The sequence below is a fragment of the Ovis canadensis genome, chromosome 22 (genome assembly GCF_042477335.2).
Source record: "Ovis canadensis isolate MfBH-ARS-UI-01 breed Bighorn chromosome 22, ARS-UI_OviCan_v2, whole genome shotgun sequence".
In the NCBI taxonomy this organism is placed as follows: Eukaryota; Metazoa; Chordata; class Mammalia; order Artiodactyla; family Bovidae; genus Ovis; species Ovis canadensis.
This window is the reverse complement of record NC_091266.1, coordinates 33,987,821-34,009,072: the sequence shown is the minus strand read 5'-3', so window position 1 is coordinate 34,009,072 and position 21,252 is coordinate 33,987,821. Positions and strand designations below refer to the sequence as shown.

The window sequence follows — 21,252 nt, the reverse complement described above, 5'->3', positions numbered from 1 at the left end:
TCATTATCACATCTGAGAGAATTTATAACAATTTCATATCAGCTAATATTCAATTCATATTCAAATTTCACCAACTGTCCTAAAAATGTATTTCATAGCTCCTTCTTTTAAAAACATAAACTAATCAAGGCTTATGTTTTGCTTTGTCACTTTTAATCTAGAATAATCACTGCCCTTTTTCTTTATGTCATTGATTTGTTGAAGTATTCAGGCCTATTGTGTTACAGAATATTCAGTATTCTAAATTTGTCTTATTGTTTTCTCAGGGTGGTTTAGCTTGTTCCTTTATCCTTTATCCCTTTCTCCGTGGCTCCTATAAACCACAAGTTGGGTCTAGAGGCTTGATTAGATTCAGATTAAGCATTTTTGGCAAAGATTCATAGGTGATATTTGTGTACAACATATTGCATCACATTGCATCACATTAGGAGGCGCAGAATGTCAGATTGTCTTAGTGGTGCTAGTTCTGCTAATTGCTGCCGCATCTCAAATATCAGGGTGCATTTTCCCCTTGGCAGTTAGTAAGGCACCTGCAGGGTGATCACCGAGTGTAATGGTTTTAGCATCCACTGATAATCCTGCTGGCATCTGTAACTATATTGGGTATTACAAAATAGTGATTTTCTAGATCTATTATTTAATCTTTATTAGCTGACTTTCATCTTTGGACAAGAGCTTTTCTTCTCTCTTATTAAAAAAAATTAATTTTATTTTTTGGCCACAGCATGTGGCATGTGGGGTCTTAGTTCCCCAACTAGGGATTGAACCTGTGTCCCTGGCACTGGACCTCCAGGGAAGTCCCCTCTTATTTTCTGTTTTTATGAGTCTCTGTAGACTCATGGATTTTTAGTTATTCAAAGTGTTAATCAATTTCTATTGTTAATTTTGATATTCAAATTGTACTGAATTTGGCCCATAAAAGCCCTTGCAAGCTGCTTCCTGCTGTGTCTTTTTGACAGGACTCCATTAGTCTTTGAGTGTTTCCATTCTGGCATAAATGTCCCCAGCTTACTTTGTACTTGCTCTGCCCTGGGCCTGGAATCAATTATTTTCTTCACGGAGTCTTAGATTATTCCACTGACACTGGGGGTACCTACTTATTGTTTCTTGGGTGACATTGCTTCTAGGCTCTTTGAAGGCAAGGAAGTAGATCAAAAATTTGTTTTAAAGGAAATCATTATTTCATAGTGAAAGTGAAGTAGCTCAGTTGTGTCCGACTCTTTGCGACCCTGTGGATTGTAGCCTGCCAGGCTCTTCCCTCCATGGGATTCTCCAGGCAAGAATATTGGAGTGGGTTGCCGTTTCCTTCTCCTGGGGATCTCCCCGACCCAGGGATTGAACTTGGGTCTCCCGCATTGCAGGCAGACACTTTAACCTCTGAGCCACCAGGGAAGCCCTAGTTCACAGTAGTATTTCCAATTCAGATTTAATACTACAGAGCTTTTTTTTTTCTTGACTTCTTTTACTTTATACTTATATAAATTTTTACATTGCAAATTCTAGATTTTAATAGCATTTATATATGTTATTTGTTTTATCCTGCAATATAACAAATTAGTTTCAAAATAATGCAACTATTACTACTAATAATAAACTGTATATCTGCTGATTGAAGTTAAAGATTTCCTTACAGTTCCATTTCCCTTGAATATATCTTACTAGGCTGTATACTGTATAGTCAGAATACAGTTTTTAAAAGTTGGTGGAATAGTTCCTTTCTCTATGCTTCAGTTCAGTTCAGTTCAGCTGCTCAGTTGTGTCCAACTCTTTGCGACCCCATGAATTGCAGCATGCCAGGCCTCCCTGTCCATCACCAATTCCCGGAGTTCACTCAAACTCACATCCATCGAGTCGGTGATGCCATCCAGCCATCTCATCCTCTGTCGTCCCCTTTTCCTCTTGCTCCCAATCCCTCCCAGCATCAGAGTCTTTTCCAATGAGTCAAGTTTTTGCATGAGGTGGCCAAAGTACTGGAGTTTCAGCTTTAACATCATTCCTTCCAAAGAACACCCAGGACTGATCTCCTTCAGAATGGACTGGTTGGATCTCCTTGCAGTCCAAGGGACTCTCAAAAGTCTTTTCCAACACCACAGTTCAAAAGCATCAATTCTTTGGCACTCAGCTTTCTTCACAGTCCAACTCTCACATCCATACATGACTACTGGAAAAACCATAGCCTTGACTAGATGGACCTTTGTTGGCAAAGTAATGTCTCTGCTTTTCAATATGCTATCTAGGTTGGTCATAACTTTTCTTCCAAGGAGTAAGCGTCTTTTAATTTCATGGCTGCAGTCACAAGTCAGCCACTGTTTCCACTGTTTCCCCATCTATTCCCATGAAGTGATGGGACCAGAAGCCATGATCTTCGTTTTCTGAATGTTGAGCTTTAAGCCAACTTTTTCACTCTCCTCTTTCACTTTCATCAAGAGGCTCTTTAGTTCTTCTTCACTTTCTGCCATAAGGGTGGTGTCGTCTACATATCTGAGGTTATTGATATTTCTCCCAGCAATCTTGATTCCAGCTTGTGTTTCTTCCAGCCCAGCGTTTCTCATGATGTACTCTGCATAGAAGTTAAATAAGCAGGGTGACAATATATAGCCTTGACCTACTCCTTTTCCTATTTGGAACCAGTCTGTTGTTCCATGTCCAGTTCTAACTGTTGCTTCCTGACCTGGATATAGGTTTCTCAAGAGGCAGGTCAGGTGGTCTGGTATTCCCATCTCTTTCAGAATTTTCCACAGTTTCTTGTGATCCACACAGTCAAAGGCTTTGGCATACTCAATAAAGCAGAAATAGATGTTTTCCTGGAACTCTTTTGCTTTTTCCATGATCCAGTGGATGTTGGCAATTTGATCTCTGGTTCCTCTGCCTTTTCTAAAACCAGCTTGAACATCTGGAAGTTCACGGTTCACGTATTGCTGAAGCCTGGCTTGGAGAATTTTGAGTATTACCTTACTAGCATGTGAGATGGGTGCAGTTGTGCAGTAGTTTGAGTGTTCTTTGACATTGCCTTTCTTTGGGATTAGAATGAAAACTGACCTTTTCCAGTCCTGAGTCCTGGCCTCTGCTGAGTTTCCCAAATATGCTGACATATTGAATGCAGCACTTTTACAGCATCATCTTTCAGGATTTGAAATGGCTCAACTGGAATTCCATCACCTCCACTAGCTTTGTTTGTAGTGATGCTTTCTAAGGCCCATTAACTTCACATTCCAGGATGTCTGGCTATGCTTACATTGTCAATTTGATGTACAGATATGCTTATTTTGTTGTTACTCAAAACAGGGTTGAGTAGGGTTGTTTTTAGGGTTTGCTTTTTTTTCTTTTGCATTTATTTTTTTGAAACTGTGGTATGTTTACATGGTTCAAAATTCAAAACTTCTTAGAAAAGTATACTTAGAGAAATTTGAGTTCTTTTCCTAACCATTTTCATTATTTTCTGGTTTACTTTCTTAGTGTTTCGTTTTGTAAAAACATATTACTATATCAGTTCAGTTTAGTCGCTCAGTGGTGTCTGACTCTACTGTATATATGTGTGTATACTCTTGTTTCCTCTTCTTTCTCACTCAAGTACTTTATATGTGTAACTTTTCCACTCAACAGCACGTCCTGGAAAGACTCATATGAGTTCATAAAGTGTTTCTTCCCTCCCTCCCTTCTCTCCTTTTTAACTACTGCATAGCACTTCATTGTATGGATTATATTAATAAAAGCTTATTCAACCAACTTCCTATTAATAGACATCTGGTTGTGTCTATTAATTTTATGCAAGTATGTTTTGTATTTTTGGAGTTATATCTTCAGGATAGGTTTTCAGAAGTGAGATTTCTGGTTTTAAAGGATAAATGAAAACAATTTATTTAAATGCTGCCAGATTCTCTTCTGTCCTGGTTACATTATTTAATTCTTCTACTAGCACCGTTTCAGGGTACTTACCAGAGGATTCTGAGTAGTATATCAGTAAGCTAAATTATTCCTTTTCTGTTGTACTCCATAGTAATTCAAAATGGTATTTTCTATACAGTTTCTAAAATGTGATTTAGGGACCACTTGAAATTTGTAAGGATTTGGGGGTAGTTTTTGTAAGTATATACATTACTACAGATGTCTGTTTTGGTTCATTTGAAAAAAATTATACACACACATAGGTGCCATATATGATTTTTAAAACTATGGCCGTGTCTTCTCACAATGTTCCTGTTAGATTTCTTGAGCTATCTTTTTGGTGGCAAGAGAAGTGAAGCTATGAAATAGGGCATTTTGAGGATCTTTTGTTTTTCTAGAGTAATCTGTCAGTCAGATCATTTTAAGAACCACTGTCCTCACGATCTGCAAGAATTTTAGATACTGCTAACTGTTTGTTCTTGATTTTCTTTTATGTCCTGCCCAGGCTCCTGCTTATATTCGGGAATGTGCCAGATTGCACTATTTGGGTTCCAGAACTCAAGCATCAAAGGTAAGAATAGAAAATTGCTCTTGGCCCAAACAAGGAGAGAGCCAATTAAGGTAAGTGGAGATTTAAAACAAAGCACAGAATCAACGTGAAGACATAGGAAAATAAAATGTATAAGAAAAGTTTGTAAATAGCAAATGTCTTAAATATTTTTAGCTACAAAAGTGCATTTTATATAAGACATTCTTTCAAGTTCCTTGGTAAGGTGACACTGTAATGTCTAAAAGACCTAAGACTGTATGAGGTTAGAAAGCACATGTGTGATGCTTATTAACAATATTGCTGCTGGTGCTGCTGCTAAGTTGCTTTAGTCGTGTCCGACTCTGTGTGACCCCAGAGATGGCAGCCCACCAGGCTCTGCCGTCCCTGAGATTCTCCAGGCAAGAACACTGGAGTGGGCTACCATTTCCTTCTCCAATGCATGAAAGTGAAAAGTGAAAGTGAATTCGCTCAGTCGTTTCCGACTCTTTGCAACCCCATGGACTGCAGCCCACCAGGCTCCTCCGTCCATGGGATTTTCCAGGCAAGAGTATTGGAGTGGGCTGCCATTGCCTTCTTCTATTAACAAGATTACATATGATTATTGAGCTTTAAAAGTGAGAAGTTAAAAAAATGTTACAAGCACTTTTTGATAATTTCTGTTTAGTCTGTCTTGATTAGAAACTTTAAGCTGTCATCTTATGTTTTTTTTCCTGCTCCTGTTGGTTTCTGCCGCTCATTCAGCAAATATTTGGTGTGACCAGGAAAACAGTATTTTCTTTTAACTAGTTTAACTGGAGTGTGGTTTTTCTTAGAAAGTTGTTTTTACTTCTCTACTATTGCTGTGTAGTTATCACATATTGTCGTGTATGGGAAAGAGCGCCAGCCAAGACCCAGTGAATCTGGTCTCCAGGATGGGTCTGTCACTTTAGTATCTAGACGACTTTAAGCCTACAACTTAACTTCAGTTTTTACTTCAGTGAAATGGTAATAATGACACTTTCCCTGCTTAACCCATAGGATAACAGTGAGAAATATGAGATTAAAAGATGCTCTGAATAGTGGACTATTATATAAACATATTTTTTGATGGCAGATTCTAAATGAATTTAGGTTTTCTGGGCAGGTCATGGGAGTAGGCTATTGATACAGTCTTTAATTGTAGGTTTCTCTTTATCTGATGATAGTATTTAGGTTTTTCTTGTTCCTACATCTGAGATGTACCCCACATCTCACCCTCCCTTTTTTTTTCTTCCAGGGTTGTGGGAATCTGGCAACAAATATGTCTGGCAAGATACATTAATTCACTTTTCTTTTAAATTTTCCATAGGATGATCTTGATCTGATAGCTTCGTGTCATACCAGGTCTTTCCAACTGGCAAGATCTCAAAAATGGAACCGGGTAGATTTCTGCTCTCATCAGGAGGAGACCCAGCAGCGTACGGAAGAGGCACTAAGAGAATTGTTCCAACACGTCCACAATATGCCAGAGTCGGCAAAGAAGAAACAGCTCATCAGACAGGTGCCAAAGGCAGGGAGATAGTGACGGGGCTTTAGGGATGTGATTTTTGCCTGTAGAATCACTAGGGAATAGTACGAACAATTTCATTTAATTTTTGTCTTTTACTGGTCCAAGCTTTGGTTTAGTCAAGAAAACAGACTTGCCTATGGAACCTCCGTGGTGATCTCTGTCTGCTGCCCCACTGGGGAAAGAGGTGTAGGCTCTTGGATTTCTTGAGTAAACAGAAGGATCCAGTGTGGTTGGTTTTTCTAACTTGATCATATACGACATTTAAGTCTGGCAAATAACCCAGTCTTTCTGAATGTCAGTCTTCTTATTGGTAATTGTAATGCCCCTGTTCCGTGGTTGTACAGATTAGAGAGAATCTGTGTAAAGTGGCTGGCGTAGCAGGACAGAAGTGGTACCTCTCACCAGTAAGTTGTTTGCAGTTAGAAAACATGAAATCAAGAGCCTAGTCTGATACTAAAAATAGAAGTTCAAGTGGCTAAGTTTGTTTATTTTAGAGCCGTGGGAGCAAAATTAGGTCTCTTATTTGCCATCTTGAGTCTCACGGTGTAAATACTGATGACATGGTTAGTTTCTTTCTCAGGAAACTTATTTTGTCTCAACCCTTCTTGAATTTTAGCTAAACAGGCAAGGTCGGCCTCTTGAATTCTTATTCAACTGGGACCTTCTTGAGGGATGAGTCTGTGTTTTTATTTTTATTTTTTATAGTTTATCTCAAGCATGGGGCCAGACAAAAACAAGTGCTCCAAAAATGTTGAACTGAGCTGTTCTTAACAGTTGACAAAGTCCTTTAAGAGAAAATTTTCTGTCACTCTCTTTGAAGTTACTTTGAGATCTAGCAGATTGTGCTGTGACTGGAATTTTATGGCTGAGTAATACTACAGATTTGAAGCAGTTTTGTGGTTTAATTCTTGGTAGAAACTAAGCCAGTAATTCAGGTAGGACAAGTGTAAATGACTTCTCTCATCAAGAAGACTGAGGTCAAAGATAATACAAAGGGAAAAGCTAGCGTTAGTTTTGCTCTTCTTAGAAAACTGGAAGATTATAGTGAAGGATTAAAAGAAAATAAATCACTCATCCTACCAGTGTTTACATATTGGATATTCTTTCAGTCTGTTTCCTATGGATATATTTTGACATAGTTATGATCATATCATATACTTTGATTTCTCCCTTTTTCATTAACCATTATAGCATAAGTGTTTTCTCATTAAGTGCATGCTCGTAAACTCCTTGCCTGCATTTAAAATATTGCCATTTATTTTTGGAAAAAAACTATAATTTTACTATTCTCCATCATTATAAAAATAATGAATACTCACTTGCAGAAATATTGCAGTCTCCAGAAGAGTGTCAAGAAGAAGTTAAAAATCATCTATAATCTACTGGTGACATTTTGGAGTATTTCCTTCTTGTATTTCTTTCCATGAATATATATTTCATATTTTTTTTGCTTAGTTGAGGTAAAAACATATATTCCATTTTTAAAATACCCTACCCTTTTCATGTAACATTATATCAGAACATTTCCCATGTCATTAAAAGTCTATGAGCATTTTTAATGCTTGTATATTTCATTGTCTGTAACCTGATACATAAATAGTTTGTCCTCTGCTGCACATATTGGGGAAGTTAGGCATTTTTTAACTTTATACATTTTTGTTCATAAGTATTCTCTTTACAGATTACTTCCTAGAAGTGGCATGACCAAAGGGTATGCATTCTCTGGGGGAAGCTGATACAGCTACTAGGTTTCTTTTAATACATAGGTCCCTTCTCTCCCCTTCCTGTTTTTTTTCCTCCCTAAAAATTGCTGAAGCTTGTTTGTTTGACTAAACTTTTAAATTTAAAATAATTTAGATTTGGAGAAAAATTGCAAAGATAGTACAGAATTCCCACATACCTTTCACCTAGTTCCTTCTAATGTTAACTAATGTTCCGCCTTAGTTGTCAAAACTAAGCAGTTAACATTAGTACATTACTGTTAACATTGCAGACTTTATTTGGATGTTACCAGTTTTAACACTAACATCGTTTTTCTGTTCTAGGGGCCAGTCCAGATACCACATTGCATTTAAACACACAGACACACATCCTCCCACTCTCTTTGCACTTTATTTGTGAAAGAAAGCAGATTGTTTGTCTCCCACAGTCAGGATTTTGCTGATTGCATTCCTGTGGTATTATTTAAGATGTTCCTTAGTCCTCTGTATTTGCTGTAAACTGGTGGTGAGATCTAATTCTAGAAGCTTAATCTGATTCCAGTTTGATTGCTTTGGGGTATGTAGTATTTAACTTACCCTCAGGCTAATTTAATAAAATTTGACTTCTTGGTGGCATAATTTCTGCCTTTGTGATTTGCTTGCCAGCCTGCTAATCCATGTATATACACATTCACTTATTCCTGGACGTCTCTGGGTATTTACATTTAGTTATTAATTGTCACAGAATGCTGTCTCTTGATGGGAGACTGTAACAAAATGTTCTCGATGTTTGCTTCTAGTTTAATAAGCATTCTGGGACCCAGACACCAGGACGCGAGCCTTCTACTCCCCCGGTGCGGAAAAGGGCTCGCTCTCGGTCCTTCAGTGGCCTCATTAAGGTAGGCATGCTGTGCTGTCATTTTCAACGTTGATCGTGAGAAAATCTAACAGTCTGGCTCTTCTTAGGCATAAACAGTTTTACTCCATTCTTTGGGGTTCTATAAAGGGTTCACTTATAAAGAGAAAAGGATAGAATTTGGAAATGCTTTTAATTTTCAAAGCGTTCTGCTGTGTTTCAAATCAGAGAAGGGACTCTGTGATTTGAGAAGTAAGGGGTAAGAGAAATAAAGGTCCTTTGCTGTCTCCTGGGGCTAAGGACAGACATTTCCTGATTTACTGTGCAGGTTGCTGAAGTTAAGGAGAAGTGAAAAAGTTGACAGACACTAGAAATAGATTTTCTGATAGCCTAGTGGCTTTTAGGTAAACCCCAAATTTTGATCAGTTGTTTTCTTTTCTTCATCTAAAACTTCATTAAAAATCTTGTTTTTAAAACAAATGCAACATATACTTCTGTGCTGTTGCTGCCATGATTGTATATTCAGTTTACTCCAGTCTTCGTGGATGATCTGAACTTGTAACTAAGGGATATTACCAGCAGGTGGGAGTAGATAGCTGGTTATGGGGGTTCAGATCTCCAGGCGTAAAGAAGCCAAGGAAGGTCTGTCATTCTTCTTGGCTGTAGAGATGGTTGTAATGAGAAAAGTAATAGTTAAATAAATGTTTCTCTGTGTTAGTCAAACAAATGTTCCTTTAACTGAAGTTAGATGGGTATAGTTTTTTCTTTATAGTGAGCTCTTCTGCTGTTGGTTCTAGAAGTATTGCTAATTGTTGCTTGAAAGGTAAGAATATAATATTCTCTTGGCATCTGCCCTCTTCTTTACTGAGAGAGAATTTAAAACTTTAGAATTATAAAAGAGCTTATAATTCTATCAGGAGAAAACATTTCAGAACAATAATTTAGACACAGTGTTAACAAGTTTTGTAGGACAGAAGGATTAAGTGTTTTCGTTGTAAATGAGGAGACTTTCAAGCTAATAATAGATGTAGGTTTCTGCTTGACAGCAAAGGAATAGTGAAAGGTCTGTTAAAAATTCAGTGGAAGCTTTATAGCTAGTCCTATGACTCCTGGCATCCCCTATTCAGCTTACTGTGAGGTGGTATCTGACTTCTGAAAGGAAGATGGACTGGCCTTATTTTTCCAGCATTTCTGTGTTTTAGCTATTTGATTTCTTTCCTGCTTTGATACCTTTTTTTGGCTAGACTTTTTTCCTCCAAAATTCCTCTTATGTAAATGATTTATTGCATCAGAATATTCCTACTGATGTTTATATTGTAAAGTTTAATGTTCTAGTTTTGATATGTTCTTTTTTTGGAATTCAAATTTATTCTCTAACGAGAAGAAAGAGAGGATTTCTTCAAAGATGGTAGAATTGTCACTGTCAGCTGTTACAGTAGGTTACATCAGCTTCTAAGCTGTTCAGACATCAAAGGGTTTTTAGTCTTGCGTTGAATGTCAGTATAGTCACAGGACCTTTTTAAGAAGGCCCGTATCCTCTTGTGGTTATAATAGGAGCTCTTAGAGAATTTTTCCGAATTTTCCAATCCTGTGTGAGGAAGACATGACAGGGAAGCAAAATCTTAGAGTGGGTCCTGTGTTAAGTGTCTCTTAGTAGGGAGGGGAGGAGGGACTCTTAAGAGTCATGAGACAGAGACATGTCTTTAGGGAAAAAATTATACTGGTAGGTAACTGGCATTTCTTTTATGGCCTCAGAAACATTGTAATGGGCCCATATTGGTTGGTTTAAATCAACTGTAAAGTTTCTTTTAACATTTCGGTCCTTTAGATAGAGGACTAAAGGAATAGTGATCACCTAAAGAAAGGCAATTTTAGTAACATGCTTTGACCTCTCGTGTAAGATGCCTGTGGGACTTTATCAGAGAGCTGAGATTTTTTAACTTAAGAAACTGTAGTTTTGAAGGCCAGTATAGGTATATATAATACAGATATAGTAGCTGTTTATAAATCAAATATTTTCTTTTCCTAAATCAGCGGAAGGTCCTGGGAAATCAAATGATGTCAGAAAAGAAAAACAATTACCCTCCTCCGGATTCTGTAGCCATTGGTGAATTGAAGAGAGCCAGCAAGGAAAATATGAACTTAGTAAGATACAGCTCTTTGTACTTTTTCTTTGTATGTGTTCATCTGTGGAACAGGAGAAAATTAACATGCCGTCATTTGTTTTACTGTGTTTCTTTGGGCCTTTCAGCCTTTTTTCTCGATCTTTTCATTTATGCTGATTGTCTTCTTTCTGTAGGCTTTCACTGATTCATTCAACAAACACATTTCAAGTTCAGGGAGGACATAGCCAGCTATAGGCAGCAATGACCAGTGCAGTGAAATAGCTCCGCACACACAGTCCTGGAGGGAGCGGTGCTTACTGGGAGGCTCCACAGGGTGGGCAACATTTGAGTCAGGCCTGCTTGGCGCTGCATTAGCCATGGAGCCATCCCTCCAGGAATGGCTACTTCATTAAGCCAGCAATAAAACAGTTACATTAATGAGATATGAATATGTTGGTAAAACTCTTCATATTGAAATTGAACAAGTAAATAATTCCTCTGTTAGCAAAATCTGTTTATAGGAATGACATTAGGACATTTAAGCCACTCTAAAATTTTCTCGTTCCAGTTATTTTCTGGCTCTCCAGCTGTCCTGATGACACCAACAAGACTGAAATGGCCTGAGGGGAAGAAAGAGGGGAAAAAAGGTACTGGTTGAACTTACTCTGCACGTCCCAGTGGATGTAGTTCCTTTCCGCATCTAGTCAGTCAGTAGCAGGTTTTGAATTCCTAGTGTGGTATGGTGGTAGTTAGAAGTAATGTAAAAATTACAAGGCTGGGTCCTTACCCTGGAGTTCATGTAGCAGATGGTTCCTGAACATCTACTCAGAACTGTCCCAGGTGCCGAGGGCAGAGCTGTGAACACAGACCCGCAGGGTTCCTGAATCCTCAGACAGACAGGACACATGGGAAGGATATTTTAAGAGTACTTGTTAAGCAAATTAAAAGCAAATGTAAACTAACTTGTGAAACCAAGTACAGGCGTGCTGAGAAGGTGCTCAGCAAACATGGAACAATTGTGTTATTTTTCTGTGTAGATTTCACCTTTGTTTATTCAATTAGGCTTTTCAAATAAAGAGCTCATGCTAAAGGACTCGGAAATCAGATCATACACCATGTTTTTAAGGATATTTAGGGTAAAAAGGATAATTTAGTGCTGAGACTGCTGATGGCCCAAGGCTCAGCCGATGGAGGGCACCGACTGCTGCGCTTTTCTCTGAGGAAGCCACATGGCTCACTGGAAAGGCCAGGGGATCTGTGGTTAGGACCAGCCACTCCCTCTCAACCCACTTTCTCCTCCAAAAATGGAGATAATATTAACAGTTGTATCTACTTCTTGGATTTCTAATGAGTCTCAATTAAAAGAATGTTTTGAAAGCACATTGTGATTGTTAAAGCATTAACAGACAGTAGTAATTGTTACTAAGGAAGACTGGGCAAGATGTGGTCTGGTTCTATAAGGCTTGCATGGCAGATGAAGTAATTTCTGGTTTGATATGGTCATTTTACCATTGAAATACGAGCATACTTACTGTTTGAGATATAAGCAATAGAAGGAGAACAAAAGCCCAGTCCTTACAGATGAATCTTTATTCTTTTCTACGAAATTAGATTTCAGTATGGTCTTCTTACTTATCCTTGAATGAATGATCTGAACTCTCTCTTCTTTCCTTGTTGCCTCTGACTTGTAGGCTCAATTGACTGACTGAGGCAAGTTCAGGGTTTGGAGTGTATGTGTCTAAAGATTTCTACTTATCTAAGTCCAAACCAAGCATAAGTTATTTTTGAAGGATACATTTGTTTGTAGTAGTTACACCTTTTATTGCTTTCATTTTTGAAGATAATCAAGAAATACTGTCTATGTTGACAGCTCTACTTTTGGAAGAAAGAAATGCATTAAAAAATAAGCTAGTTTGATATTTTACCAAGCAGTTTTAGAGCAAAGATTCTTCCTGTTTACTGTGGACTTTCTAAGGGCTCTAATAAAGTTCCTGGTATTATTGATGGAGTTTTATTGATGGAGTTTTAAGAGAGAATATATAGTTTTTATAAGATTCTCAAAAATGTTAGTGGTTCAGAAAAGTGGAGGCCCACAGATAATGAATGACCTCCTACTGGCTTCAGTTCAGTTCAGTTCAGTTCAATTCAGTCGCTCAGTCGTGTCCGACTCTTTGTGACCCCATGAATCGCAGCACGCCAATCCTCCCTGTCGATCACCAACTCCCAGAGTTCACTCAGACTGGCGTCCATGGAGTCAGTGATGCCATCCAGCCATCTCATCCTCTGTCGCCCCCTTCTTCTCCTGCCCCCAATTCCTCCCAGCATCAGAGTCTTTTCCAATGAGTCAACTCTTCTCATGAGGTGGCCAAAGTACTGGAGTTTCAGCTTCAGCATCATTCCTTCCAAAGAAATCCCAGGGCTGGGATTTCAGAATGGACTGGTTGGATCTCCTTGCAGTCCAAGGGACTCTCAAGAGTCTTCTCCAACACCACAGTTCAAAAGCATCAATTCTTCCACGCTCAATCTTCTTCACAGTCCAACTCTCACATCCATACATGACCACAGGAAAAACCATAGCCTTGACTAGACGGACCTTAGTCAGCAAAGTAATGTCTCTGCTTTTGAATATGCTGTCTAGGTTGGTCATAACTTTGCTTCCAAGGAGTGAGTGTCTTTAATGTCATGGCTGCAGTCACCGTCTGCAGCCTAGGCAGTGGTATTTTCGCTTCACCTTCTCCCTGTTTGCTTGTTGTCTGGGAACACCTGTGGGTGTCATGACTTCACACTGTTCTCCTCCTCCTCCTTCCTCTTTAGTTTTTTTCCATCTCTGCAGTGCCTTTCTGTCGTCTGCCTCCCCTTGCCTCTCTTCATGTTTTTTCAGTGCTCTGTCTCAAGGCTCTGCCTGTCCCTGTCCTCCCCTCCGTGCCTGTCCCCTTAGCAGTTTGGTCTACTTCTGCAGCTCAGTTCTGTTCCCTGTTTGATACCCTTTCCCCAGCCTGCAGCTCCAGATCTGAACTCTGTCTAGTCTCCAGGTCCACAGATCCAAGTACCTGCCATCTCTTTCTTTTACACAATGAATACAGTACTAGATTTTTTTTGATGTTGATTTTATTAAAGGAACACATTTTTTTTTGAAGAAGATAATGCAATTTTATTATCATAATCAATAGTGTATTCCCAAAGACATGTATTTAGCCTGAAGTTTCTCAGGTGGCACTATTGACATTTTAAGCCAGATAATTCTTTGCTATGGGGAGCTGTCCTGTGCATTGTGTGAGAGTTCGTAGCATTCCTGGTCTCTACCCACTGGATGCCAGTACCCTTCTTCCTGTTGTAACAACCAGTGTCTGCTCCCTGACATTGTCAAATATCCCCTTCAGGGAAGGGGGCAGAATCACTCCCGGATGAGAACTGCTGATTTAGCACCCATGTATTAATGGGCATTCTTTTCAGCAGTCAGAATTCTAGCCAGCCTAAACCCTACCTCCTCTGCAAAATCTTCTTTGGCTATCTCAGACAAATGTACTTTTTCCTTTGAACTCTTATTGACATTGCTAAAATGTTGACATTTAATGTGATTTATCTTAGTTATTTACTTCGTATGTTTTGTCTTACTTCTTTAGCTAGTTTCTCTTCTGGAAGACAAAGGCCAAACTTGATATGTTTGTGACCCCCTGCCCTTCTCTTCTGCACTGTAATGACTACCTGGCATCCAGTAGGCATTTAGTAAACATTTGCTGGTGAGAGACGTAGTGGTGGTAAGAATATGAGCTTTGAGTTCAGTTAGACTTGGTTTTAGTCCTCAGCCTTAGTAGCTATATATCTTAGAGTAAGTTCATTGGTATAGGCTTCAGATTCTTTACCTATAAAATGGCAAGAACATTACTTCATGCAGTTTTTTGTGAGGGTGAATGAGACAGTATACATAAAGAATTCAGCAATGCCTGGCACAAAATACGCACTCAGTAAAGGTAGTGTTATTGCCATTAACATGATTTAATAAAGTGAGATTAGGGCAAGAGAACAAAATGATGCTTACTTGGTAGAGAGTAAACGCTTCTCAATTAGACTCTCTAACCTGCAGTTCAGTTCAGTTCAGTCGCTCAGTCCTGTCTGACTCTTCACACTGTTCTCCTGCTCCTTCCTCTTTAGTTTTTTTCCATCTCTGCAGTGCTTTACTGTCGTCTGCCTCCCCTTCCCTCTGTCCACGAACCACAGCACGCCAGGCCTCCCTGTCCATCACCAACTCCCGGAGTCCACCCAAACTCACATCCATTGAGTCAGTGATGCCATCCAGCCATCTCATCTGTCATGCCCTTTTCCTCCCACCTTCAATCTTTCCCAGCATGAGGGTCTTTTCAAGTGAGTCAACTCTTCCCATCAGGTGGCCAAAATATTGGAGTTTCAACTTCAACATCAGTCCTTCCAATGAACACCCAGGGCTGATCTCCTATAGGATGGACTGGCTGGATCTCCGTGAAGTCCAAGGGACTCTCAAGAGTCTTCTCCAACACCGCAGTTCAAAAGCATCAATTTTTTGGTGTTCAGCTTTCTTTATAGTCCATCTTTCACATCCATACATGACCACTGGAAAAACCATAGCCATGACTAGACGGACCTTTGTTGGCAAAGTAATGTCTCTGCTTTTTAATATGCTGTGTAGGTTGGTCATAACTTTTCTTCCAAGGAGTAAGCGTCTTTTAATTTCATGGATGCAATCATCATTTGCAGTGATTTTGGAGCCCAAAAAAATAAAGTCTGTCACTGTTTCCACTGTTTCCCCTTCTGTTCCCCAAGCATAAGTTATTTTTGAAGGATACATTGGTATCCCATCACATGAAGTGATGGGACCAGATGCCATGATCTTAATTTTCTGAATGCTGAGTTTTAAGCCAACTTTTTCACTCTTCTCTTTCACTTTCATCAAGAAGCTCTTTAGTTCTTCTTTGCTTTCTGCTATAAGGGTGGTGTCATCTGCATATCTGAGGTTATTGATATTTCTCCCAGCAGTCTTGATTCCAGCTTGTGCTTCACCCAGCTCAGCATTTCTCATGATGTGCTCTGCAGATAAGTTAAATAAGCAGGGTGACAATATACAGCCTTGACGTACTCCTTTCCCTATTTGGAACCAGTCTGTTGTTCCATGTCCAGTTCTAACTGTTGCTTCCTGACCTGTATACAGGTTTCTCAAGAGGCAGGTCAGGTGGTCTTGTATTCCCATCTCTTTAATTTTCCACAGTTTGTTGTCATCCACACAGTCAAAGGCTTTGGCATAGTCAATAAAACAGAAGTGGATGTTTTTCTCTGTTTCTCTTGCTTTTTCAGTGATCCAATGGATTGATCTCTAACCCTCAGGTTGTAGAAAATACTAAGTATAGATTTCTCTAGCTTTTAGGTGGGATATTTGCAGAAAGAAATATTTACAAATGTGTTTAATGTTCCTTTTTCTCTTTCAGCCTAGGATTCTTCTGAAGGATCCAGAGTTTTCCTGTTGTCCACCCAGAATTCTTTCTTCTGTGGGCCACGGGCCGTGACCACCCACAGAAAAGCTGGGACTTGCAGCTCGCTTGCTGCGTGTTGAATTGTGAAAGCCAACTAATCCTGTGACTCAACTGATACCTCTAACCTCACTCAGCGGAGATGTCTGCAGATTCTGCCTACTAAACCGGTGCTAGCAACTCTCTCTCTCTTTAAAAAAATGTTCTGGGGAAACTACTAAACAGCCAAACCAGCTTACACACAGCACAATCAATGAGCAGAACTAGGCAGACTCCTCCGCCTATTCCATGTGTTTGTTTAGGCAGGTTCTGTTTTCTGAAAATTTGAAGTTTGTGCTCAGCTGCAGTGATTTTTTAAAAAAAGTGCAGTCAATCCTAGTGGATTGATGTTATTTTTAACTGATAGTTTGGACTTTTCTCTGTTTTGATAGTATTGGGGGATATGTTGGGTATTGTTTTTGTTTATTTGTTTTTTCTTATTTTTAAAAAAGCCATATTTTGGATAGGTAATTAAAATGGGCCCTAAGCCAGATGTCTTGTCTCTTTTTCACCTTAAGCTCTTTGTCTTATGAGGCTGTACTCCTCAGTACCTATTTGTGTCCAAAGAATTTATCGCTTTCCTGGGAATTTTTTTTTTTTTAATGATTTCTTGGGCCTGAGATTATAGGTGTTTGGCCTGCAGTATTGAATAATTCAGAATGATGCAATATCTTAACAAACGATGTTAAACTGTGTCCTTTCTTCCCTCCTTCCTTTCTGTCTCCCTCCCTGTCTTCCTCTTTTTTCAGTGATGTCAGAATAGTCGTATGGTTGCCGAACTCCTTCCTTCATTCAGATTCTTCTCACCTAAAACATCTCTGGTGCCAATGTGGTGCCTTCTGTGCCCAGTCACTGTGACTCAAGGCATGACACCAACAGTTTACGTGAGGCTTGCTGAAATACCTGTATGTAGTGGAAGCTCTGGAGTAGGATTAGGCTGGAGCTGGCTTTATGGCCAGGATGACTCCTGATGGATGAGATTACACTGCATCCTTCTAAGGGATCAGGTGTGCAGGCTGATCCGTCTCCTGAGAGCAAGCTGGAGTCAGAGGAAGGAAGCGAGCATCTTTCTCTGCAGGACTGAGAGATTTAAAGGAAAGAATGTTCTTGTTTGGAAGCAGTTGTGGTTTATCACCTGTGTTCAAGAGTGGCTGCTGGCCCGCCCCTTTCCTTGTCACAGTGGGCACCGGGAGTAGTTTGGAGATGGGCTGGCGCTTTGACTGCGTTGGGGATGTTCACATGTGTTTGAGGAGAGTGGCAAGGCTCTGATCCAGTGTGAGGCGTCACTGTCCAGAGAGCAGCAGGAGCAGGAGGGAGCTTATGCTTGCTCTGTTAGACGTGTAACCATTCTCACCCCACGTGCCGGAGCTGAGTCAGGCCTCAGGGCAAAGGCAGTTGCCCAGCAGATGACTTCTGCCCTGTCTATAAACTGTCGGTGTGTTATTGCGGAAACAGAACGTGATTCTGGGGAGCACAGTTTGCTTGTATCTGGAAGTCAGTCTTGTCTGCTGTATTTTCTGTTTCTTCTGCCACTGTATCAACAGTAGTGGAGAAAAATGGAAAATTTGGCCATCCAACTTGATAGATTGTGAATAATATATGGTCAGGAGTATAACGCTGCTCAGAAGTCCCTTTCTCTACAGTAGTTTTATGTCATTCTTAAAAAATACTTATTAGCAAGTTCATATATGTCGGGTTCTATTTGACTTTTTTCCTTATAAAATTTCTTGCACCAGCTATTAGTGAGTTCAAACAGACCCCTTTTGGTACGACCAGGTGAAAGTGGTGTCCTCCCTTAACTCAATACTTGCTCTCTTAGTTTGTCTGAGCGTCTCATTCTGGAGTGGTGTGGTCTGCCAAACGTGGTCTGGCACAGGTGGAGGGAGCCGAGCTGTGGCCTCATACCTCCTTGTCATTGAGGTGCTTCTGTGGTTCTATCTGAGGGAGGTTCTATTTGAGATTTAGTTGGTTGAGTGCACTTAGTAATCCAGCCTAGTGCTCTGGGGCTGGGGTGGTGAGAGATTCTGTCATGTGCTTCTATATAGCTTGCCCCTTTGGGCAGTTTATGTAGGTATTTGGGTATGTGTGTTTCATTAAAGTATTTATTAAATATGATTTCCCTTGCTGTAAGGGAAGGTCTTTTCTTGTTTGTTTTTTAACAGAAGCTGTGATCTAGTTGGAATCCAGATTGAGAAATAAACAGTATAACCTTCTGCCTTATAATATGTAACTGTTCTAATCCTGTGGAATCTTAGGGAGAATAAAAAGACCCTTTAAGCATTTGCTACAGGAGGATACTGTTGCCCTTCTGACTTGGTGGGCAGGCATTTTTGAGCCAGTATTCAACAATTTTAAAAATATGTAATATTTTTAAAAATCTGTTTTTTGTTTGTTTTTCATGTTGAAACAATTTTGTTGGAAATGCCTCTTGTTTTTAAATTTTCCTTTCTTTCTGGGGTCAGTTGCAGTGGATTTTGATGTAATATTAATGGGGGCAGTATATCTTATGTGGGGTCAAGCATAAAAAATGCAGACCACTTCCTTAATTCAGATCAGTTGGCACTGGGTGAGCCATCCTGGTTGAGTCAGTGAAAACCTTGGGCGCTGGACTTTCTAACTTTCTAACTTGGTACAGTGGTGCAGCGCACCTGCTTGGAAAGACTGCACTGCAGCAATGAAAGAGGATTAGATGATACTGATTGTACCTGAGCACCAAACACAGTCAAGGAGGTGGTACCTCATGAATCAACTGAAACTGTAGTTGACCCTCCACCAGCTCATTACCCCTAACGATTCTTCCGTAGTCAGGAATGACAGTGGGCTACCTTGGGAAACAGAGCAATTTGGGGTTAACTGCGGTGATCACTGGATGTTCCAGCGGTGGCTGTTTTGTTGGCTTGTAAGAAAGCCAGTGGTTGCAGAGTGTCAGAGCAGAGCCATTCTCTCCTCTGGAACAGCAGTGTTTCTGTTCAGCTTTCCTCATAGAAATCTCTGTTAGGATACGGTTTAAAACACTGCCTTCCAGGACATCCTGTGGTCGCAGAGTGGTCTCTCGACTTCATCTGCTTCCTTACTTCCTGCAGAGCCTCACACACATGCTTGAGGCTGGCTCTCATTCTGAAGTCTTTTCTGAGTAGAATTCCTTTCCCCAGGAGAGACCCGCATCCATCTGGAAGCCTTGGTACTGAAGATAGGACCTGGATCCAAAGCTGGATACCAGCAGTTGGCAGGATTGCTGTAGAAATTGGGGAAGATTCAGGTTTATAAGATACACAAGCTTTCCAGACCAGTGGTAATTAATCCGATCTAAAACTCACTGTGGGAAAGCTGGCTTTCCTCTGCAGGTCATGCTGAGCTGTTTCTACAGGTGGAGAGTGGATGGGAGGGCTGGCAAGGAGGTGGAGTTAAGACTTGATAGCCTGAGTGCTCGGGTTACCATGGAAACTGGAGTGTGCGCGGCCACAGCAGATGCTAAAGAGCCATTGAGCACTCCCCCAGACACGTTTGGGGACCAGCAGAACTGGTTGGGAAAAACACTCCTGCCCCAGGGTCCTTTCTTCATAGCAAGGCTTGCCTTTTCACTAACCCCAAGCTCGTTCAACAAGAGAAGCAAGGTTTCTTAACTGTCTAACCATTTTTAATTTTTTCATTCTTATTCAGCTATATCCTATATATATATGTAACTGTAAAGAAACATGTATTGTTTTTCTTTTATATTCATGTAATATTCTGAAATTAAATTTCTTTTGTTTCATATCTATAGGCTTTGATCAGTCTCTTCATTTACATTTGACTGATGGATTATTTTAAAGAGAGGTTGCCTCTTAAAAAAATGGTTTGTTTCAAGTTTGACTGAGCTGTTATGACAGAGGTGGCCTCTTGTTCTGAGGACTGTGACACCTAAGAACAGTGTGTCTTTGGCTTGCTCTCCAGCTGGGTGGGTGGGTTCAGGGGGAGTGGGGCTTTTTTGGCTGATTGGAAATGGGATTGGAACCTCTGGGAATTTTGTGTTTCCTGATTTCCCTTGGCTGAGTCTAGTATGCCTTGCCCAGATTTCAGTTTCTCACATAATCTTTATTTCCTCATTTAAAAATAAGGAGTGATGGTTATAGTAACAGTAAAAACCAAGTGACATTTTCATCTAGGCCAGCAAGCTGTAGTGTTTAGACAACTCTGGTTGAGATGTTGTTTCTGTCACTTACGTATGTGGGCTTGGGCATGTTCCCCACTCTATAAGGGAGTGGGTAGCGATACCATCTCAACGATGCCATGCTCAAGAGGCACATGTAAGGGCTTAGCACAAAGGTTTTCATCTGGAGTTTGTGATTTCAGGACTCTTTTGCTCCTGTAATTCTATGTAAAATTTTGTGTGTGTTTGAATTTTTCTAAGGGAGAGATTTCAGAGCCTCCATAAGAATCCCAGAGGAGTCCTTGACCGCTGAATACTGAGCTCCACTAGCCTTACTTAGTGCCTGGCAGATGGCAGGTAGTCATTAAATGTTAACTTTCTCTGTCTCTGCCAAGGACACATTTTATAATCAGCGGCTTACTGATGCTGACATGGTTATTTTTGATAACAAAAGAGTTCCATCCAGAATAGAAATAAAAAACTCTTGTTTTTGCTCCATTACCTGCCTCTGTGTTCCTCTTGAGCTGTGTTAGCTCCCTAAGGGGCTGCTCAGACCGTCTGTCACTCTCTCCTCATCCCCCAAGGACTAGTTCACATTATTTGCAATAGAAAAAGGAGCTAGTTCTGTTCCTTTAAAGTGTGGAGGGACCCTTAACAGCACATGGGAAACTCAGTAATGCGAAAGGAAAAGGGGTAGAGGGACAGGAGTGACTGAAAAACAGGAGGAGGCTCAAGATGTCTAGTCGAGTGATGAGCACGTGAGCATCAGTCACTAAGAGAACGGAGAGAAGGAGGAGACGTGCATCACACAGCGGGAAGAGGGAACTGGGAAGAGTCTGCCGGCTCTCTCCCCTGCCAGGGCCTTTGTGCCCCATGGCAGGTGGCCCATGTTTGCCCCCCCTAGATTCCTGAATTAGAAGCACAGAGAGTGGGAATGGTGAAGAGGCCTGAGACCTAGGCTA

General features: G+C 40.3%; 1 protein-coding gene across 1 annotated transcript in view; it reads left to right on the top strand.

Moving 5' to 3' along the window:
- The window catches only part of ARHGAP19 (Rho GTPase activating protein 19), a 64,497-nt gene extending 44,576 nt beyond the window's left edge, over window positions 1–19,921 (top strand). The window contains exons 7-12 of the mRNA XM_069568211.1: window positions 4,391–4,456; window positions 5,763–5,954; window positions 8,464–8,562; window positions 10,554–10,664; window positions 11,193–11,271; window positions 16,081–19,921. Of these exons, the coding sequence (XP_069424312.1) occupies window positions 4,391–4,456; window positions 5,763–5,954; window positions 8,464–8,562; window positions 10,554–10,664; window positions 11,193–11,271; window positions 16,081–16,085 (552 nt within the window). The 3' untranslated portion in view covers window positions 16,086–19,921. The remainder of the gene's footprint in view (window positions 1–4,390; window positions 4,457–5,762; window positions 5,955–8,463; window positions 8,563–10,553; window positions 10,665–11,192; window positions 11,272–16,080) is intronic.
- The last annotated feature ends 1,331 nt before the right edge of the window (window positions 19,922–21,252 follow it).